The sequence below is a fragment of the Lipotes vexillifer genome, unplaced genomic scaffold (genome assembly GCF_000442215.2).
Source record: "Lipotes vexillifer unplaced genomic scaffold, Lipotes_vexillifer_v1.1 scaffold416, whole genome shotgun sequence".
In the NCBI taxonomy this organism is placed as follows: Eukaryota; Metazoa; Chordata; class Mammalia; order Artiodactyla; family Lipotidae; genus Lipotes; species Lipotes vexillifer.
This window is the reverse complement of record NW_006781636.1, coordinates 125,574-141,519: the sequence shown is the minus strand read 5'-3', so window position 1 is coordinate 141,519 and position 15,946 is coordinate 125,574. Positions and strand designations below refer to the sequence as shown.

The window sequence follows — 15,946 nt, the reverse complement described above, 5'->3', positions numbered from 1 at the left end:
CTTTCCCTCATAAATTATTCTGGTTTTTGTAAGTATGTTATAGACTACAATATCTCTGAAAATAGGAAGGTGGTAAAAGATGTTAATGTTTCTGCAGAGTCATAATAATGACTTGCAAATCTGTTTAAGTTTTATAGGTATTACTTTACTGTTACATATGCATATTTGACAGTTGTCATTACGCACTTCTATTTTCTATAGACAATCTGTTGTCACTTGTTGAGATATTTGTTGAGATATTTGTTCACATCTTTTATGTAGTAAATTTTTATTGTTTGATCTGGTTCAGAGTAATGAATATTCTGGTTAATCTAATGTTGTAATAGTAGAATGATCCCACATATAAATTTTCAAGTCATAAAAATCCTCCATGTCAGATTTTGCGCTTCAAATCTAGGGATACTAAAATTGTTATAACAGCAGAGGTTGGCATAACACTGTAAATCAACTATACTTCAATAAAAAGAAAATAAAATCATTATATCTCATACATGGTTTATCCATTCTTAAGTATTAGAATTATATATCCTTTACATAAATGAATGTTTTTATAGACTCTGAAGTAATTTTAGGGTTTTAAAAACTCTCTTGATCATCAGTATATTAGTGTTAATTTTCATTATATTGTAGATTAACAAAAATGCTAGTGAGCTATTATTAATGGAATTTGAATTTAAAAATTGCTGTATTCACCAGAAATTCTTAGAAACAGGAATCAGCTATTTTTTATTTGAAGAAATTCTTTTCAGTAGAGTTCCTTTAGTCCAAAAAGGTCCCTTACTTTGAAATCTAATAATTTTGAGTTGTGTAGAGAGAGTTTTCAGAGATTAAAATATCATGGAAATAATCAGTATTCTATTCATTTCAGTTAGAAATGTTCTGAACTTACAGCAGTCTTGGCCACACCTTGTTGATCTCATTAAATAGACAACTCACCCAAGGAAAACATGATCTTTTCGGATGAGCTATTCCACACTTTGTTTCCAGGGACTGGAGACACAGCCATATACCAGATGGTCAGGTTGTTTGATTGGGCTGGTTTATATCATACACACTTGTCAAAACAGACTTCAGTTCCCAAAATCCTCCTTTGTCTTTTCTCTTTTCATTAGTATGTGTTTTTCTAATGGCAGATAAGAAAAGTCTGTTGCCAGACTTTTGTTGCCTTCGTTCCCCAAATAATGTAAAGTACTATTTGTAGCAACAATTACAGGAACCATTTAATATAAATATCTCACTGTTGACTTATAAAGAGTTTTCCTAATTAATTTTTTATTTTATCATCTAAACAATCCTATAGGCTAGCTAGGACCCACCTTATCATTGCCATTTGACAGATGGGGAAATCAAGGCACAGAATCACAGAATGGTTAAATGGAGTAGAATGTAGTTGATGGCACAATTGGAAGAGTTACCTTAATCCCAGTCCAAGACATTTCCTGGTAAAACACGTTGTATTGAAATAAGAAAGAAGTAGAAGAAGAGGTAGCTTATGTTACAAAACCCGGAAGCTTAGAGGAGGGTTAGTTACGTTTTATTTTCAACACTGTGTTTGTTCTTTTTAAGATGGTGGTTTTTTCAAGAGCCTGGTGAACATATCCGATAAGACTTATTGGATCTTCAATATTTTACCTGAGACGCTGCAAAATTATAATCCCATTTTTAGTTACTTGTTTTCTCATCCAGAGATAAGTGTGTTTTACATATGACCAGCCCTCGTTCTTAGTTCTCAAATATTTTTCATTGATGAACATGAAGATTGATGAATGTGCTAGTTAACTAGTAAAGAACAATTAACTATATTTAATGCTTGGTGTGCCAATTTCCCCAAAGGATAGTGATGCCCAAAGAGTCTGGTCTTGAGCAGAACCGAGAAACCAAACCTAAGGATACTAAGTCCCATCTTTCTGGTGAGATCCCACTGAGGAGCAGCTGAACATCCCTCAGAATATCACGTCATGGCAAAAACCCTAAGGAAATCATGAGACTTTCAGAGGAGGTCATCTGTTGTATCCAAAATGGTAGTAGCAAACACTGCAGCCCCAGCTTTCCTACCCATTCAGCACTTGCCAATGGGATGCAGGCACGTGACAGGAATGCAGCTCCATGAAATTATGTCTCTTTCTGTCCTAAAAGTAAAACCAGGTCCCCTGAAATGTATTTTTAATAAGAGAATTCAGTTTATTTAATCCAATAAAGTGCCAAAGATTGATATTTATCTCCAAGTCGTCCATGTAAGAGTTACAGGAAAAAAAATGTTTTTTAAAAGTTGTAAAGGTTTGTATTAATGCCCATACCTTTAACCCCTCTCATGATTCATTTTCTCCATGCTCATTCAACCCACCAAAAGATGAGGATATGGTCATATCAGGAACAAGTAGGGGTTCCATTATTTCATAAAGGCAACTGGCTCACTGAAGAAATTTCTTGTCAACTTAATAAAAATATCAAAAAGATTTAACTCTTGTAGATTCTCTGAATTCAGATTTCATGGAATGATTCAGATTTCATATATTCTATACGAGCTCCAGACAGTGTTCCAAGATTTTGTTTAGGGATATGGTTCTTGTCCCGAAACTCCTTTAGTCTCCAAAATTGAAAAGCTTCAGACTAAACTAGTTCAAACTGAAGTCGAACATATTATGAAATGTCAAGCACATATGGTTTTGCTGAGAAAGCAGAGCTGTATTTCCAAACAATTAAGAAAAACATGCTAAATTTGGGAAAAAAATGAAGTAAATATGAACAAGAGTTTACGTACACATACATATAAGCATGCATGCGCGCACGTGCGCACACGCACGCGCACACACACACACACACACACACACACACACACACACACCCCTTACTCTGCTGAGAAGTGAAAATCATTCACTCACTCAGTGTATCTGTTGCATTTATGAAACAAGTAAATTATTGGTTTCTCCAGCACATTACTCTAAGTACATATGGAATAAGTAAGCAGTAGCACAAAGAATTCTGCAGTAAGTGTCAAAAAGTATTTGGAGAGTTCTGTAGGAGTACAGAGAAGGATGAAATCTGGGAATAACTTAGAGGGCACAGTTATATTTTGTGGACAGGCAAGAGTTGGGCCTGGATCCTACAGGTGAAAAGTAGTGGGGGATTCACAAAGATGAGCCGATGGAACGGTTCCCGGGCTTGGGAGTGAGGTGGGGATGTTGTCCTGGAAGGAGAGGTTGGAGCAGGATAAAACTGATGAGTCAGGAGACATGAATCCAAATCTGGCTATAAGACAGATCATTCCCTTATTTCCACAGATGAAATACTGAAATGGTGACCATTTGTAAATTGTCCCATATTCAGTTGGCTTAAGTTTGGACAGAACCTTTTCCAAAGGACTTTTCACAGAATCAGTTTGAAAATAGCTGTTTAGTCTAGAAAGAGAAAACCTAAAAAAAGAAAAAAAAAAAAAAAAAGAGTTTCCCTATTTGTTTGCCAACTCTTCATTTCTATTTGGGGTCTCTCCATGCCCCACACATTTGTTTTTCACTTGAAATTTGACTTTCGGTCTCTCCATGTTTTCTACTCTCTACCATTTCTATATTTTCTTCTATAACTCAAAATTTGTTTCTCCCATGGACACCTTCTTTAAAATGTGCCTGTCCCCCCTTGGTAGGTTTTCCTTCCTAAATCTATCTATATATCTACCTATCTGAAGTACATATGTTTCTGCTTAAGGTGATTAAACCTTTATTTCATTCCAATTGAGAGTAGAAGCCAACATATTTCAGCTTTTCCAATTCTAGTTACATGATATAATAAAAAGCACCCCCAAATTTACTATATTTCTCTAAAACGGGGGGGGGGGAGTCCTTTCACTTAATCTTCCCCTTTCTGCAAGTTCTCTGGCTTTTCTACTGACTGTATTTACAACATCAATAGTTTCCAACCAAAAATGGAGACTCATGGTCTGACAATTGGACAAAATATTTGAAACCACAGATATTCTTGAGGCATGTGGTTTCTCTGCCCATATGTCACCCATTCCCCCTCTTAAATCTCCTTCTTTGCTTGACAGGCCAGATGATCTAGTCTTCTGGAAACAGAACTAAGACTTGTAGGTGCTCGACTTACTGTTTTACTACATGATATTTGCCAGGGACAACTTTCTTCAGTGGTGGAGGGGGGCGGAGAAAAGTTTTGCATTTGTTGCAGAAAAACCCTACAGGCAGGGACACACCCACTTGGAAACCAGGCTTCCCTGGAAGTGGGAGGGAACAGGAACTGGAGGTGCCCTCCTCCCAGGGATAGGAGTCAGCTAACAGCCTTCTAAGGCGGCAGGAGTGCTCACCCTGCACCGGAGCCATCAGAGACCAGTCCAGAGACTTGCTTGCCTGTAAGTACCCACTTGTGGCTGGGAGGTGCTTCCTAACTGTTCAAGGTTGCAAAGCTTAACGAATCACTTAAGAAATGACCCAAGAAAGGAGAGAGAAGTCAGGCTGTTTTTAACATGTACTATAATTTTCCCTTTATTTATTCTTAAAATGAGGTACCTCTTAAAATAAGCCAAACATCTGGACTAAGTCGCTGTCAGGAAGTTCTCATCAGCCGTTGGCTTTGCAGGCAATGGTGCCTGGGAAGGTGGACGATGGTGAGCTGCTTGCCGAGGACACCCAGGCACAACCAGGTCTGTGGAGATTCGCTCCACCTCTGTCTCCTTCGGGCATGCCAGCTCCTCCCACTGAAAACAGCTAAGCCTGCTGTGTGGACCTCCTAGAATCCCAGCTCCAAAGGGACCTCCCTAGGGACAAGCTAACCTCACATTGAGAACTTTATTTCCCAGACCCTGGCAGACTCTGTAGCCTCCGGACAGCCTGTTGCATCCGTTCTGAGGACACGCGAGTCTCCGACATCAGCATCTGTCTATGCTCGCTTCTACCCACGCTGAGGGAGACCCAGTGAGGCCCCAGCCCTGGGGCTCCTGAACAGCCTGAACCCTGAGGCTTCTCCTCCTGCTTCCAGAACGCATTGGATCGATCGCCAGGAGCACGGAAACAGTGGAAGCAGCCAGGTGGAGACTCAAGAGAAAAACCTAAAATTTTCAATATTCAAAAACACCCGTGTTGCTGGTTGACGCAGAGAACACTGAGCTCACTCAAGGCCTTTGTATTTGTTGCACTAATTTGTTTTGTCTTCTGGGCCAGCCAAGGAGGGACCAGTATGTATCCAGGTCATGGAGGGAATGTACAGGAGGGCCTCCGAGGCCATTTTGCTTGGCTCTGATGCACCCTTACTCTCCAGTGAAGCAGAAAGGAAACATCACACCACCCAGGTGTGGCTGGCCTTTGACCATTATTGCAAATCCCCAAGAGTCACCACAGTCCCTTCCCAAGTACACTTTTAGCCTTAGAGACTTTTGGAAGGGAAAGCTGTAAAGAAGAGAAAGGATGAGGCAGGAAGAGGAGGAAGGAGAGGGAACCAGGATAAAGGCAAAAGGGTACTTAGAAGTGAAGGAGGGGGAGATCAGTGAGACAGGAGGACCAGTCGGCCCTTTGGCGGGTGCCACGCCCACCCCGATGCCCCACAACAAGGGGACTTGGTTTTCCGAGGCCTGGGAGTATTTCCACCTGGCCCCTGCCCATGCTGGACACCACCCCAACCCATACACCACGTGCCGCCTGTGTGGCGGGCAGGTGGGCCGTGACCCTGGGGTTAACGTGGGCACCACAGCCCTGTGGAAGCATCTGAAAAGCATGCACAAAGAGGAGCTGGAGAAGGGTGGCCACGGTCAGGCCGGGCAACGCCAGGACCCCAGTTTTCAAGGGCCGCAGCTCCCCACAGGCATTGAGGGCGACTGGGCCAGGATCCTGGAGCAGGCCAGCCAAAGAGAAAAGGAGGCACTTAGGAGGGAGAGGGCAGTGGAAAGGAGAGAGCGAGCCCTGGAGGAGGTGGAAAGGGCCATCCTGGAGATGAGGCGGAAGGTGAGGGCCGAGAAGGCCTGCCCGAGGGACAAAGACCAGCCCGCAGCAGCTCATCCCTTCCATTTTGTTTAAACGGGGCTTGGGGGATTCTTTTCTGAAAACACTGACTTTAGACCCGTAGCAAAGAAGGCATTTTAGTTCCAGCTCTAATATACAGCAAAGTGGCTTAGTGGGATTTTGTTTTTAAGAGAAAGAGAGCATAGTGTGGGTTAATCTCAGCAGGTCTGAATTGGCCAAATGCTTGTCTATAAGGTTCACTAGAGCTGTATTCACCAAAACTTTAAAATATACTAACTAAAGAGAAATGTCAGTTCACCACCATGGGTATTGTGGGTTATTTGGGAGCAGAATGTACCAGCCTGTCAGCACTGATGAGTGAAAATAATGGGATTTATGCCTAGCACTTGGTTTTGGTGGACTTGAAGGTTTTGATGGTTGAGGCTGGTTGGGTGGCTGGAATATGCGTATGCGACCAGCTCACTCTTGAGAGCCCACCATGAAGAGAGATTAGACTTCCTGGGAGAGAGGTGTTTGCACACATGCTGGTGTTGATTTGAGAACTGGATACGAAGCTTGTTCTGTGGGACCCAGCAGTGGAAGGATAAAGAAACCTGAGCCTGAGATCTCCAGACCCTTCTGATGCATATCTTTCTCCCATTATTGCCGTGCTTATATTAAAGCTGTTTCATTAATATAGCCTGTCTGAATCCTGTAAGTCTCTCTCACAATCTAACACATAAGTAATTAATGCATAATTAGCACAGAGAAAAGTAAAGACTTTTCAACTCACTTGAATTAAACATTAAGAATAGAGGATATCGGGCTTCCCTGGTGGCGCAGTGGTTGAGAGTCCGCCTGCCGATGCAGGGGACATGGGTTCGTGCCCCGGTCCGGGAAGATCCCACAGGCCACGGAGCGGCTGGGCCCGTGAGCCATGGCCGCTGAGCCTGCGCGTCCGGAGCCTGTGCTCTGCAACGGGAGAGGCCACGGCAGTGAGAGGCCCGCGTACTGCAAAAAAAAAAAAAAAAAAGAATAGAGGATATATATTAAAGCATAATTTGATTTCATTTTAAGCTCTGTTAAAGGAGGAGTATGTGAGGAAGAGATGAAAGAACCTCAGAAAGAAAAAGAAAAAGAAAAAGAAAAAGGTGGAGAGATTGGGGTATATTAGGAGAAATAAAGAACAGAGGCAGAAAACCAAAAAAGAAACAGATAGAGAAGAAATGTGAAGATAAGAGAGACAGTTCCCTAGAGAAAATTCACTATGGAAAGGTAGGAGACCTTGACTGAGAGAGCGAAGGACAGAGAACATGTTCTTAGCTTCTGAGGTCAATCTTAATGAGTTAAGTAGCTTTTGTTTTGTCCCCGCGTACCACACAGACCACTCATTCATCTGAGCAGTAGGTTTCAGATTATATTCCTCTTTAAGATACTAACTGCATGCCAATGCCTTGTTCTCCGATTTTTTAAGAGCTGTTCATCTTTAAATATTTAGAGATGCTTTGAGAAAAGGGATCCAGCAGTCCATATGGAGAGGAAAATGCCCTGGGCTGCTGAGGATATGCTTAAAATATTAACTCAGGAGTAGAATAAAATCAAACTAGAAACTACTCTGGCCTTTGTGCTGGAGCTGACTTGTTTCGGATGATTCCTGTAGAACCTATTATTTATTTATTTATTTTTAAAACTGCATTGGGGGCTTCCCTGTTGGCGCAGTGGTTGAGAGTCCGCCTGCCAATGCAGGGGACACAGGTTCGTGCCCCGGTCCGGGAAGATCCCACATGCCGCAGAGCAGCTAGGACCGTGAGCCATGGCCTCTGAGCCTGCGCGTCCGGAGCCTGTGCTCCGCAACGGGAGAGGCCACAACAGTGAGAGGCCCGCATACCGCAAAAACAAACAAAACAAAACAAAACTTCATTGGGAGTGGGGAAGAGGGCATGGTGAGAGCGGGGGAAGACAAGAGGAGACAAAGCCAGCATTTCATCTTGTAGACAGTCATGTCCCTAAAGCAGACAAGATCCTGGTATAATAATGGTGTCTTGCCTTATTCAGTCCCCACCTATGTGGCTCCTTTTTACTGCTGTTCTTAGACTTGTCAGCAGCTCTAACAGTCATATCTGTCTTCCCTGTGAGCTGTTTGTGAAAAGACACAAGTCCAAACACCAGGCTTGTGAAAAACCCAGGCTGCATTGCAGTCCTGTAATCCCCTTTTTTCTAGAAACCTGCCTGATATTAAAGCTTTCACCTTCCTTATGGTTTCCCCCCGGGGGTGTGATGCCCCTTTTAGGACCCTTTCCATCTGTGGTGAAAGCTCAGGGGCTCAGGGGCTCACTGCTGCAAATGATGATGTGCACACACACACAGGAAATGGAGCTTAAGAAGGTCAAGGAATGCACAAAACTCAGGCTTTGCAAAACCAAAATTAAATAAACAGAAACAATCAAATTCTGTAAATAGCTACTGGAGATGTCCTGCTAAACTCTGATGTTTTGGTTTTAGATTACAGTGTCTTTTTTCCATGGGTCTTATTATTTTAACCTCTTTTCCTTTTTAGGCATTTCCATCCCACCTGCTTTTGTTTCCTACGTTTCACATGTGAGGTAGTTTTGTTTTTTGTTTGTTTGTTTTGTTTTTTTAGTTTTTTTCCTAAATTTTGTGAAACATAATAGAGAGTGACAAGGACAGGACCCATGGAGATGATCTAGTTGAAGCACAGGCAGGAAAAAGAGGCACATGTGGCTCGTGGAAAGACTGCCCTGTTGAGTAAACTAGAGTTTTTGTGTATCTCTCCTGTGCTTTCTTTTGCTGCATCATCAGAGTAAGGGGTATAGAGGGCCAGGGGCTGTGGCCGAGGGACTCTTCGGCCCAGCATCTCTTGCTCTAGAGCAAAAAGCTGCTACATGGGGGACCCTGAAGTTTACGTTAAAGACTCTTTCTTTCCATGGAGCTGTGGAGGTGAGGCTGTGTGCCATGCTGGAGCCCTGGCAAAGCCCAGCCCTTGGAAACTCGCAAGAACACAACATCCATAGGGGTGACACTCTCCGTGGACATCCCTTGCATGTCTAAGCCTGCAAGGCATCATTGATAGAATAATCTGGGGGCTCTTCTATTCTACAGGAAAGCTAAATTAACCATAAGCTTTGTAATTTTAACTAGTAACACTGGAAGACACAGTTCACAGCTGACCAAACCCCTATTGTTCTAACACTTGGGGCTGCTGGTGCAGTGAACATGTAGCGCCTAGTAAGCATCAATGCATGCATGTTGACTTGGTTAATTTTTAAGAGATGAAGGGAAGAGGGTAGGAAATTACCATTACCGAGCACTAATTTGCATACAGCTCTCTCATTTGGTCCTTATGTCACCATTGTGAGGTTGGTATCATTGTCCCTGCTCATTGATGAGGAGTCTAATCTAATCCGGTCCAAGGCCCAGAGTTAATAGTGAAGGAGGAGAATTCAGACCCGGGTTTATCAGATTCCACAACCCGTCCTGCTGTATCTTTTCATTAACTCCCACTGTCTCTGAGAATCAATCACATAGCAGATTTATGAATATTCATGCAGAGGAAGGAATAAGTGAAAGAGAGTGAGTGAGTGATAAATAGTGGGAAGGGAAGAAACATTTCTGAGACATCCACTCTGTGCTACGTACTCCATTACTGTGCATAAATCTGACGTACCTAAGAACCCTGTGTAATATTGATTATGATCCCAGTTTTGGAGATGAGTTCGTTGGGACTCACAGAGCTTAACTACTAGATGAGGCTATGCTGCTAGTAGGTGGTTGAATTAGGATTTGACCTTAGTTCTATCTGCCCCTAAAGCATGATCTCCTTCTGTTATGCCATCCTGCCTGGGTACAGGCATGCTAAATTCTCTTCCCACCTCTGCCCTTCATTAGTGGCTCAGCCAGTGGTTTAGACTCTCCAGGCTCCAATTTCTCATCCGTGAAACAACAAGATGTTCTACCTATTTCAGAGGCTTATTGGGAGCATCACACGATAAAAGCATGTGAAAGGGCTTTGAAGAGTTAATAAGTTATTAAAAATATAATTGGGATTATAAGAATATCAGAGTGAGGAATTACCAACGTTTGTCAAGGTCTTGAAAGATCCGCAGACAAGCTGTGTCCTGTAGCTGGTTATGTGGAGTTGGTGATTCCACACCAACTAATTCGAACTAATTCCCCAGGAAGGAAAGTTCTCTGGTTTTTCTAGTCAGTGCCCAGGGAAGCATGGGTACAGAAGAGAAAATCTGATGACACATAAGACAAAGTCCTTTTCTTTTTGAACTGGAATTCTTGGATCCAACCTTGTGGTTCTATATCTGGATTGAGTCCATGTTACCTATAAACATTGGCCCAAGAACCTACAAAAAAATCCTGATAAGAAACAAAACACCTACCAAACATTGTATCATTAGATTGTTTATTTTACTTAAACTATTGAAATGCAGTCCACTAATAAACTTGAAAATTAATTGTGGCAGAACAAAAAAATGGAAACCTTTCCTATGTACTTGGGACTATAATAACAATCTAAGAGACTAATTCATAAAATCAAAAGACTTGGATAATATACTCATCTAAAACCATACCACAGAGCCTGAGCTATGGTTTGTATGCAGCTGTCAGATTACATGACTGATATTCAGTGAAAACATGACAAGAAATCATAAGTTATTTAATGTTCTTGGGGCTAGAAGAAACTGGAATATAATTTTCTCTCATCCCATGTAACAGGAAATGTTTGAGAATTAAGGAGAATATTTATTTTACTTGGGATTTTGAAAAGTTTCAATGAAGTCATAATGCCACAAGACAGCTGATCGACACACATTAGTAGTAATAACAACAAAATGTTTATTGAACACTTAATATATACCAAACAATATACCGAGAATTTTTCATGCATTATTTCATTTAATTCCTAAAAACAACAACAATGTGCTGATACTCTCCTTACCCCCTTCATATAGATGGGAAAACTGACTACAAAGGTGTGAAGTAATTAGTTCAAGGTCACAGCCAGCAAGAGGAAGAGCTGGGAAATAAGCCCAGATGCCAGAGACTAGAGGCTGGGAACTACCTACAAGAATTTGAAGTCAGAGGGGCCTATTCTAATTTCCTTTTTCTCCTGCCCTTCCTTGTACTGCCTAAGAAATAGCCAGGGTTCTGAATGAGTTCAGAAGGGTACATTTCCTCTTGTCACTTAAAAATAAAAACACTAGGAAAGCTGGTATAGGAAATGAATTAGAACAAATTAAACGTCAAAGGATGAGCAAAAACCTCATTCTTACAACAGGATTCACACTGCTTTCTGCCCTACTTTTCTTCACTATCTACTTCAATATTTATTAAACAGAAATTTAAACAATTGAGACAATTTTTCCAGGAAATTTAAGGACTAAGGATCACAAGATAACATCTTCTGAGAGCCCTAAGTCAGAAAATAAGGATTCCCATTTGGGTTCTAGAGTCAACTCAGCTTTCCTTCATTCCCACCAGAAATTAATTGGAATAAGGTCCTCTGAGAAACATTCTGAGCAATGATGCAAACTGACACACACTGGCAAATTATGCTGTAGATTTTCAAAAGCTTTAACGTGACTCACCTCTCCGAAGACACCTATGGAATTATTTTCCACAATCGTGGGGATTTCTGGCTTAGCTTAAAGGCAAATAAAACACAGTTAGTTAGTGGCCCTGAATGATTACCCTACCTGGTCACTAGTGTGTGTGTGTGTGTGTGTGTGTGTGTGTGTGTGTGTGTGTGTAAAATTTATAACTCATCAGATATTTATTAAACTCCCACTGTGTGCCAGCAGTATACTAGATGCCTAGGAAACAAAGGTGAAGAAATCATATTTAGCATCTTTGAGAAATATACATTTTCATGGAAAATATAGATACATAAACTAGAAATTAGAATTGATAGAACTGATATAAGTATTGCTATTAAGGACATGTGGGATTTGAAGAAAGCTTTTAAGAAAAGATTTTAACTCAACCTTGGGGAATAAGAGGAGGCTTTTGGAAGAGGCCACATCTGATAGCTGAAAGATGCTTCTGGGTGAGTCAGGTGAAAGGAGGAATGTGAGGGAGAGGAGGGGCAGGCAGTGGGCAGACAGAAGAGAGGAATGTTCTATGTGTCCAAAGGCCTAGAAATAAAGCACAAGTTATAGGTCCCTGAAGGGGCAGGAAGAACACCTGGTTCTTATTTAGTTGTTTGGTACTAGAAAAGATCAGGGGCTATTTCAGTGATTTTGTTGTCCTGCTAAATTGTAAGTGCCTTGGAGCCAGAATGCTTTATTCATCTCTCCATCTCTAGCACTTAACAGTGCCCAGCATAAAACAGACATTGAGGACATCATGTTGAACTGAAGTGACTTCAAGTAAGTTTTTTTTTTTTAATTTTTATTTATTTAATTTAATTAATTAATTTATTTGGCTGCATTGGGTCTTCACTGCTGCATGCTACCTTTCTCCAGTTGCCACGAGTGGAAGCTACTCTTCGTTGCGGTGCACGGGCTTCTCATTGCAGTGGCTTCTCTTGTTGCGGAGCACAGGCTCTAGGCACGCAGGCTTCAGTAGTTGTGGCACGTGGGCTTCAGTGGTTGTGGCAAGTGGGCTCAGTAGTTGTGGCACGTGGGCTCAGTAGCTGTGGCTCGCAGGCTCTAGGGCACAGGCTCAGTAGTTGTGGCGTACCGGCTTAGTTTTTCCGCGGCATGTGGGATCTTCCCAGACCGGGGATTGAACCCGTGTCCCCTGCATTGGCAGGCAGATTCTTAAACACTGAGCCATCAGGGAAATCCCTCAAGTAAGTTCTTGAGTATAGAAGACAAAGCCCTCTCTGAACCAGTGGAAAAAATATTAAGACCCTTGTCACAGATGCCATCAGTATCTGCTACATCTACTCAGCCTCTGCTTAATGAAGGCCTCTTGCCGGGCATATATATGATCCTCTCCTGAAGATTTACTGAGGTTATGGAAACACACTCAGTCCACAAGTAGAACAGACTGGAAGTCCCAGAGGGTTAATGGTGACAACAGGTGGGGAGTTGGTGGATAATACCCCAGCTTCCTCGCCTTTGTTTGGCATAACTCTGATGTGTATTCTCCCGGGGTTTCCCAGTGGGAATGAGCTCTAAGCTCATAGTGCTAACTGGCTTGATCATGTACATTTTATTATCTTCCTTCCCTTCCTTGACATATTTTCCCACTCCTATGTTTCCTAGGATTTCCTCTCAAATAAATTAATTTAATTCAAATCCTTGTCTCAAAGTTTTCTTTCAGGGGAACCCAAACCAAGATACAACCTAAAATAGTTATGCGAGGAGGCCTATTTCTGATTTCCTATTAGCAACAAATGCCAGTAGAGTGAAGGACCTGAAAGAAAGAACAATTACTAAAAGTTGCAGAGGTGACTGAGAGAGACAGATTCTTTGGGGGGCTCAGGACAATCACGTTTAGAGCTTAGGAGTGCAGGAGAGCAAACTTGTGATGGCAGGTGACTCCCCACTATAGAAAGGAAAGTCAAAGGAGGCTAGTGAGAGGGATGCAGGAAGTGGCAGAGGGGAAGCTTCTGATCCCTGGTCTGCCAGAGAATGAAGGTGTTCTGGAAGAAGAAATAAACTGGACTTAGGGCTTATAGAATGGCTCAGTGATACATTTGAGTATTTATTTCAAGGTTTTCATGTTTTTGTTTTTGGTTTATTCTATTCGGGGAATCACCCAGGCACGCAGAGTGGGTCCTGAATACGATATGTGTATACCTCTGCCAGGATCACTATGATATACACTCGGGTGACACTCCCAAATAGATTAAAGACTGTCCAAACACAACACAGCTGGCCCATTTGCTAAAGGAGAAAACCAAGAAGCAGGAAAAATCTAATTCTATGAACAAATAGGCAGAGTTTCATATTTTTAAGCATCCACTGAAAGGAGTTCAAAGAAGAAGAAAACAGAAATATAGAGACAGAGAGATGTAGAGACAGGGTGATAAAGATGAGATGTAAGAGAGTAAAAAGCATTCCAGACCAAGATGAAGGTATTTTAATGCGGCAAAGAGATATAGGACATGGTTTAAATGTTGACACGGCAATTAGATGGAGTTATGGTACAAAAACTCTTGGCCAAATGGGACACAGTTTGCCTAATGCAGAATTATTTTTTTTCACACCCCGGATGGCTGCCTCCATCGATTTGCCAATAGTCAGGCCAGATGAGTCAGCTTTACGTTTGTGCTAAGACAGTCATACCCCGTAAGTGAGTGAATGGTGATGTCAATAAAAGAGATGAACAGCCTTTCCAACTCATCACAGGGCACTGTCTAGGCTCCATAAGGAACCTGACCATCAAGGGCAATTGATTATTTCCTAGCCCATCCCTGAGGAGAGATGGAAAAAGAGGGAGGGAAGGAAGGAGAAAGGCAGGCAGGGCCTGAGGAAGAGAGTGAGAGCTGGAGAAAGAGATACAGGAGAAGCTACAAGCAAGTGACTTCAAACTAAATACATTTTGGCTGTTTGCATTATGAACTAAAGGGTTTGCATTTCCTTCAAAATACTGAATTGTGTGACCTCTAATAATAATCAATAAGATTCTAAGTAAAAACAAAGATTTTTCACTTGTCCTATCATTCAGACAACTGAGAAAAAATCTAGCAGCCCATGCTCTTAGGTGTTGTGAATTATTTTCTCTTTGTTTACCTCATTTTCAAAAACAATTAATTGCTCATCCACATCACTGTTTTTTCTCTTTGCCTTCATTTAAAAATGATGTTTTAAAAAACACAGTTCTTGGTCACAAAAATGAAAAATATCCAAAGCCAAGGGTTTCTGTTTATTGATGTTTCCTTGCATCACTGAGCAAAATAGAATTTTCACATTTCCCTTAAATTCACACCCTGCAGAGTCTCTGCAATTTGTTTGAGGCCACAGTGGATATTTCACCTAAGCTCCACTCTCTTGCGATTGCAGGGTCAGAGGGCCATCCCAGCAGGTTCTTTTGCTGGAGAAGCTGGACAGTCTCTCACCCCAGCTGGCCTTGGTAGGGGTGAGAGGACTCCTGCAGAGTTTCTTTGGAGCTGTGTTTATCATCTACCTTTACTCACACTGGCCTTATTCCACTCTGCTCCAGAAAGCAACTAAGGCAATTAGACAACTAAGCAATTAGACCTAGTTATAATTAAAGAGACTTCCAGTATTCTCAAGAAACATTAAAATTGCACATAAGGTAGTGGTCACCAGGAAACTGACCAATCTATGGCAACTGAACCATCATTCTTTAGCTTCCTACCCTCGTCCCCAGCCGTAACACGAATGACAAGTATCAAGGCAAACAGAACTCCAGAATAGTGACCCTTGTGTGGCTGTTCTCCCGCTAACAGGGTGCTTCCTCTTTAGTGGAGAGAAAGCAGGAGACAGTGACAGGAGGATGGCAGGGAGTCCAGAGAACAGAAACTCTTACCAAAAGCCCTGACTGTGGTGGAGCGCCTGAAGATTTTGCCAGACCTGACTACAACCTGGCAAGGGAACTTCCAGCCATCATCCTGGATTTGGACTGGAGAGAGGTAGAGGCTGTAGTCTGTACCTGGCTTGACTCTGTCTTTAAATAACGTGGAATTGCTGATGGGGTGATATTGGGTGAGAAGTGTTTCCTGAGTTCCATTATCCTCCTGATGAGACAAAATGGTTACCAGCTTTGAGCACTCAGTTGTGCCAGCTCTGGACTAGGTGTCTCACATGCAGTAATTCATTTGTATCTTGTAACAATAGAGATAATGAATGAAGAATTGAAATTAAGAGATACTGAGTATGTTACTAGAGAAAGTATCGTGACACTTGACTTTCAGTTATAAATTTGTGTCACTCTCTCTTAACACAAATAGAAACTTGCTGCTCTCCTGACTAAAACTTGCCTTTCGTAACCTTCCAGTTGCATATTATTGGGGGGGGGATTTGCGGGGGGGGGGGGGCGGCCGCCGGGGTGGGTAATTT

The 15,946-nt window shown here is 42.1% G+C and overlaps 2 protein-coding genes across 2 annotated transcripts in view; one reads left to right on the top strand and one right to left on the bottom strand.

Moving 5' to 3' along the window:
• Positions 1-15,946, bottom strand: part of CD96 (CD96 molecule) — an 83,455-nt gene that overhangs the window by 41,646 nt on the left and 25,863 nt on the right. The window contains 6 exon segments of the mRNA XM_007454812.1: positions 937-1,044; positions 1,047-1,123; positions 4,810-5,056; positions 5,636-5,831; positions 11,561-11,616; positions 15,417-15,624. Coding sequence (XP_007454874.1) covers positions 937-1,044; positions 1,047-1,123; positions 4,810-5,056; positions 5,636-5,831; positions 11,561-11,616; positions 15,417-15,624 — 892 coding nt within the window.
• Positions 5,412-6,017, top strand: ZBED2 (zinc finger BED-type containing 2). Its single transcript, XM_007454810.1, has one exon. The coding sequence runs from the start codon at positions 5,412-5,414 to the stop codon at positions 6,015-6,017; it is 606 nt and encodes a 201-aa protein (XP_007454872.1).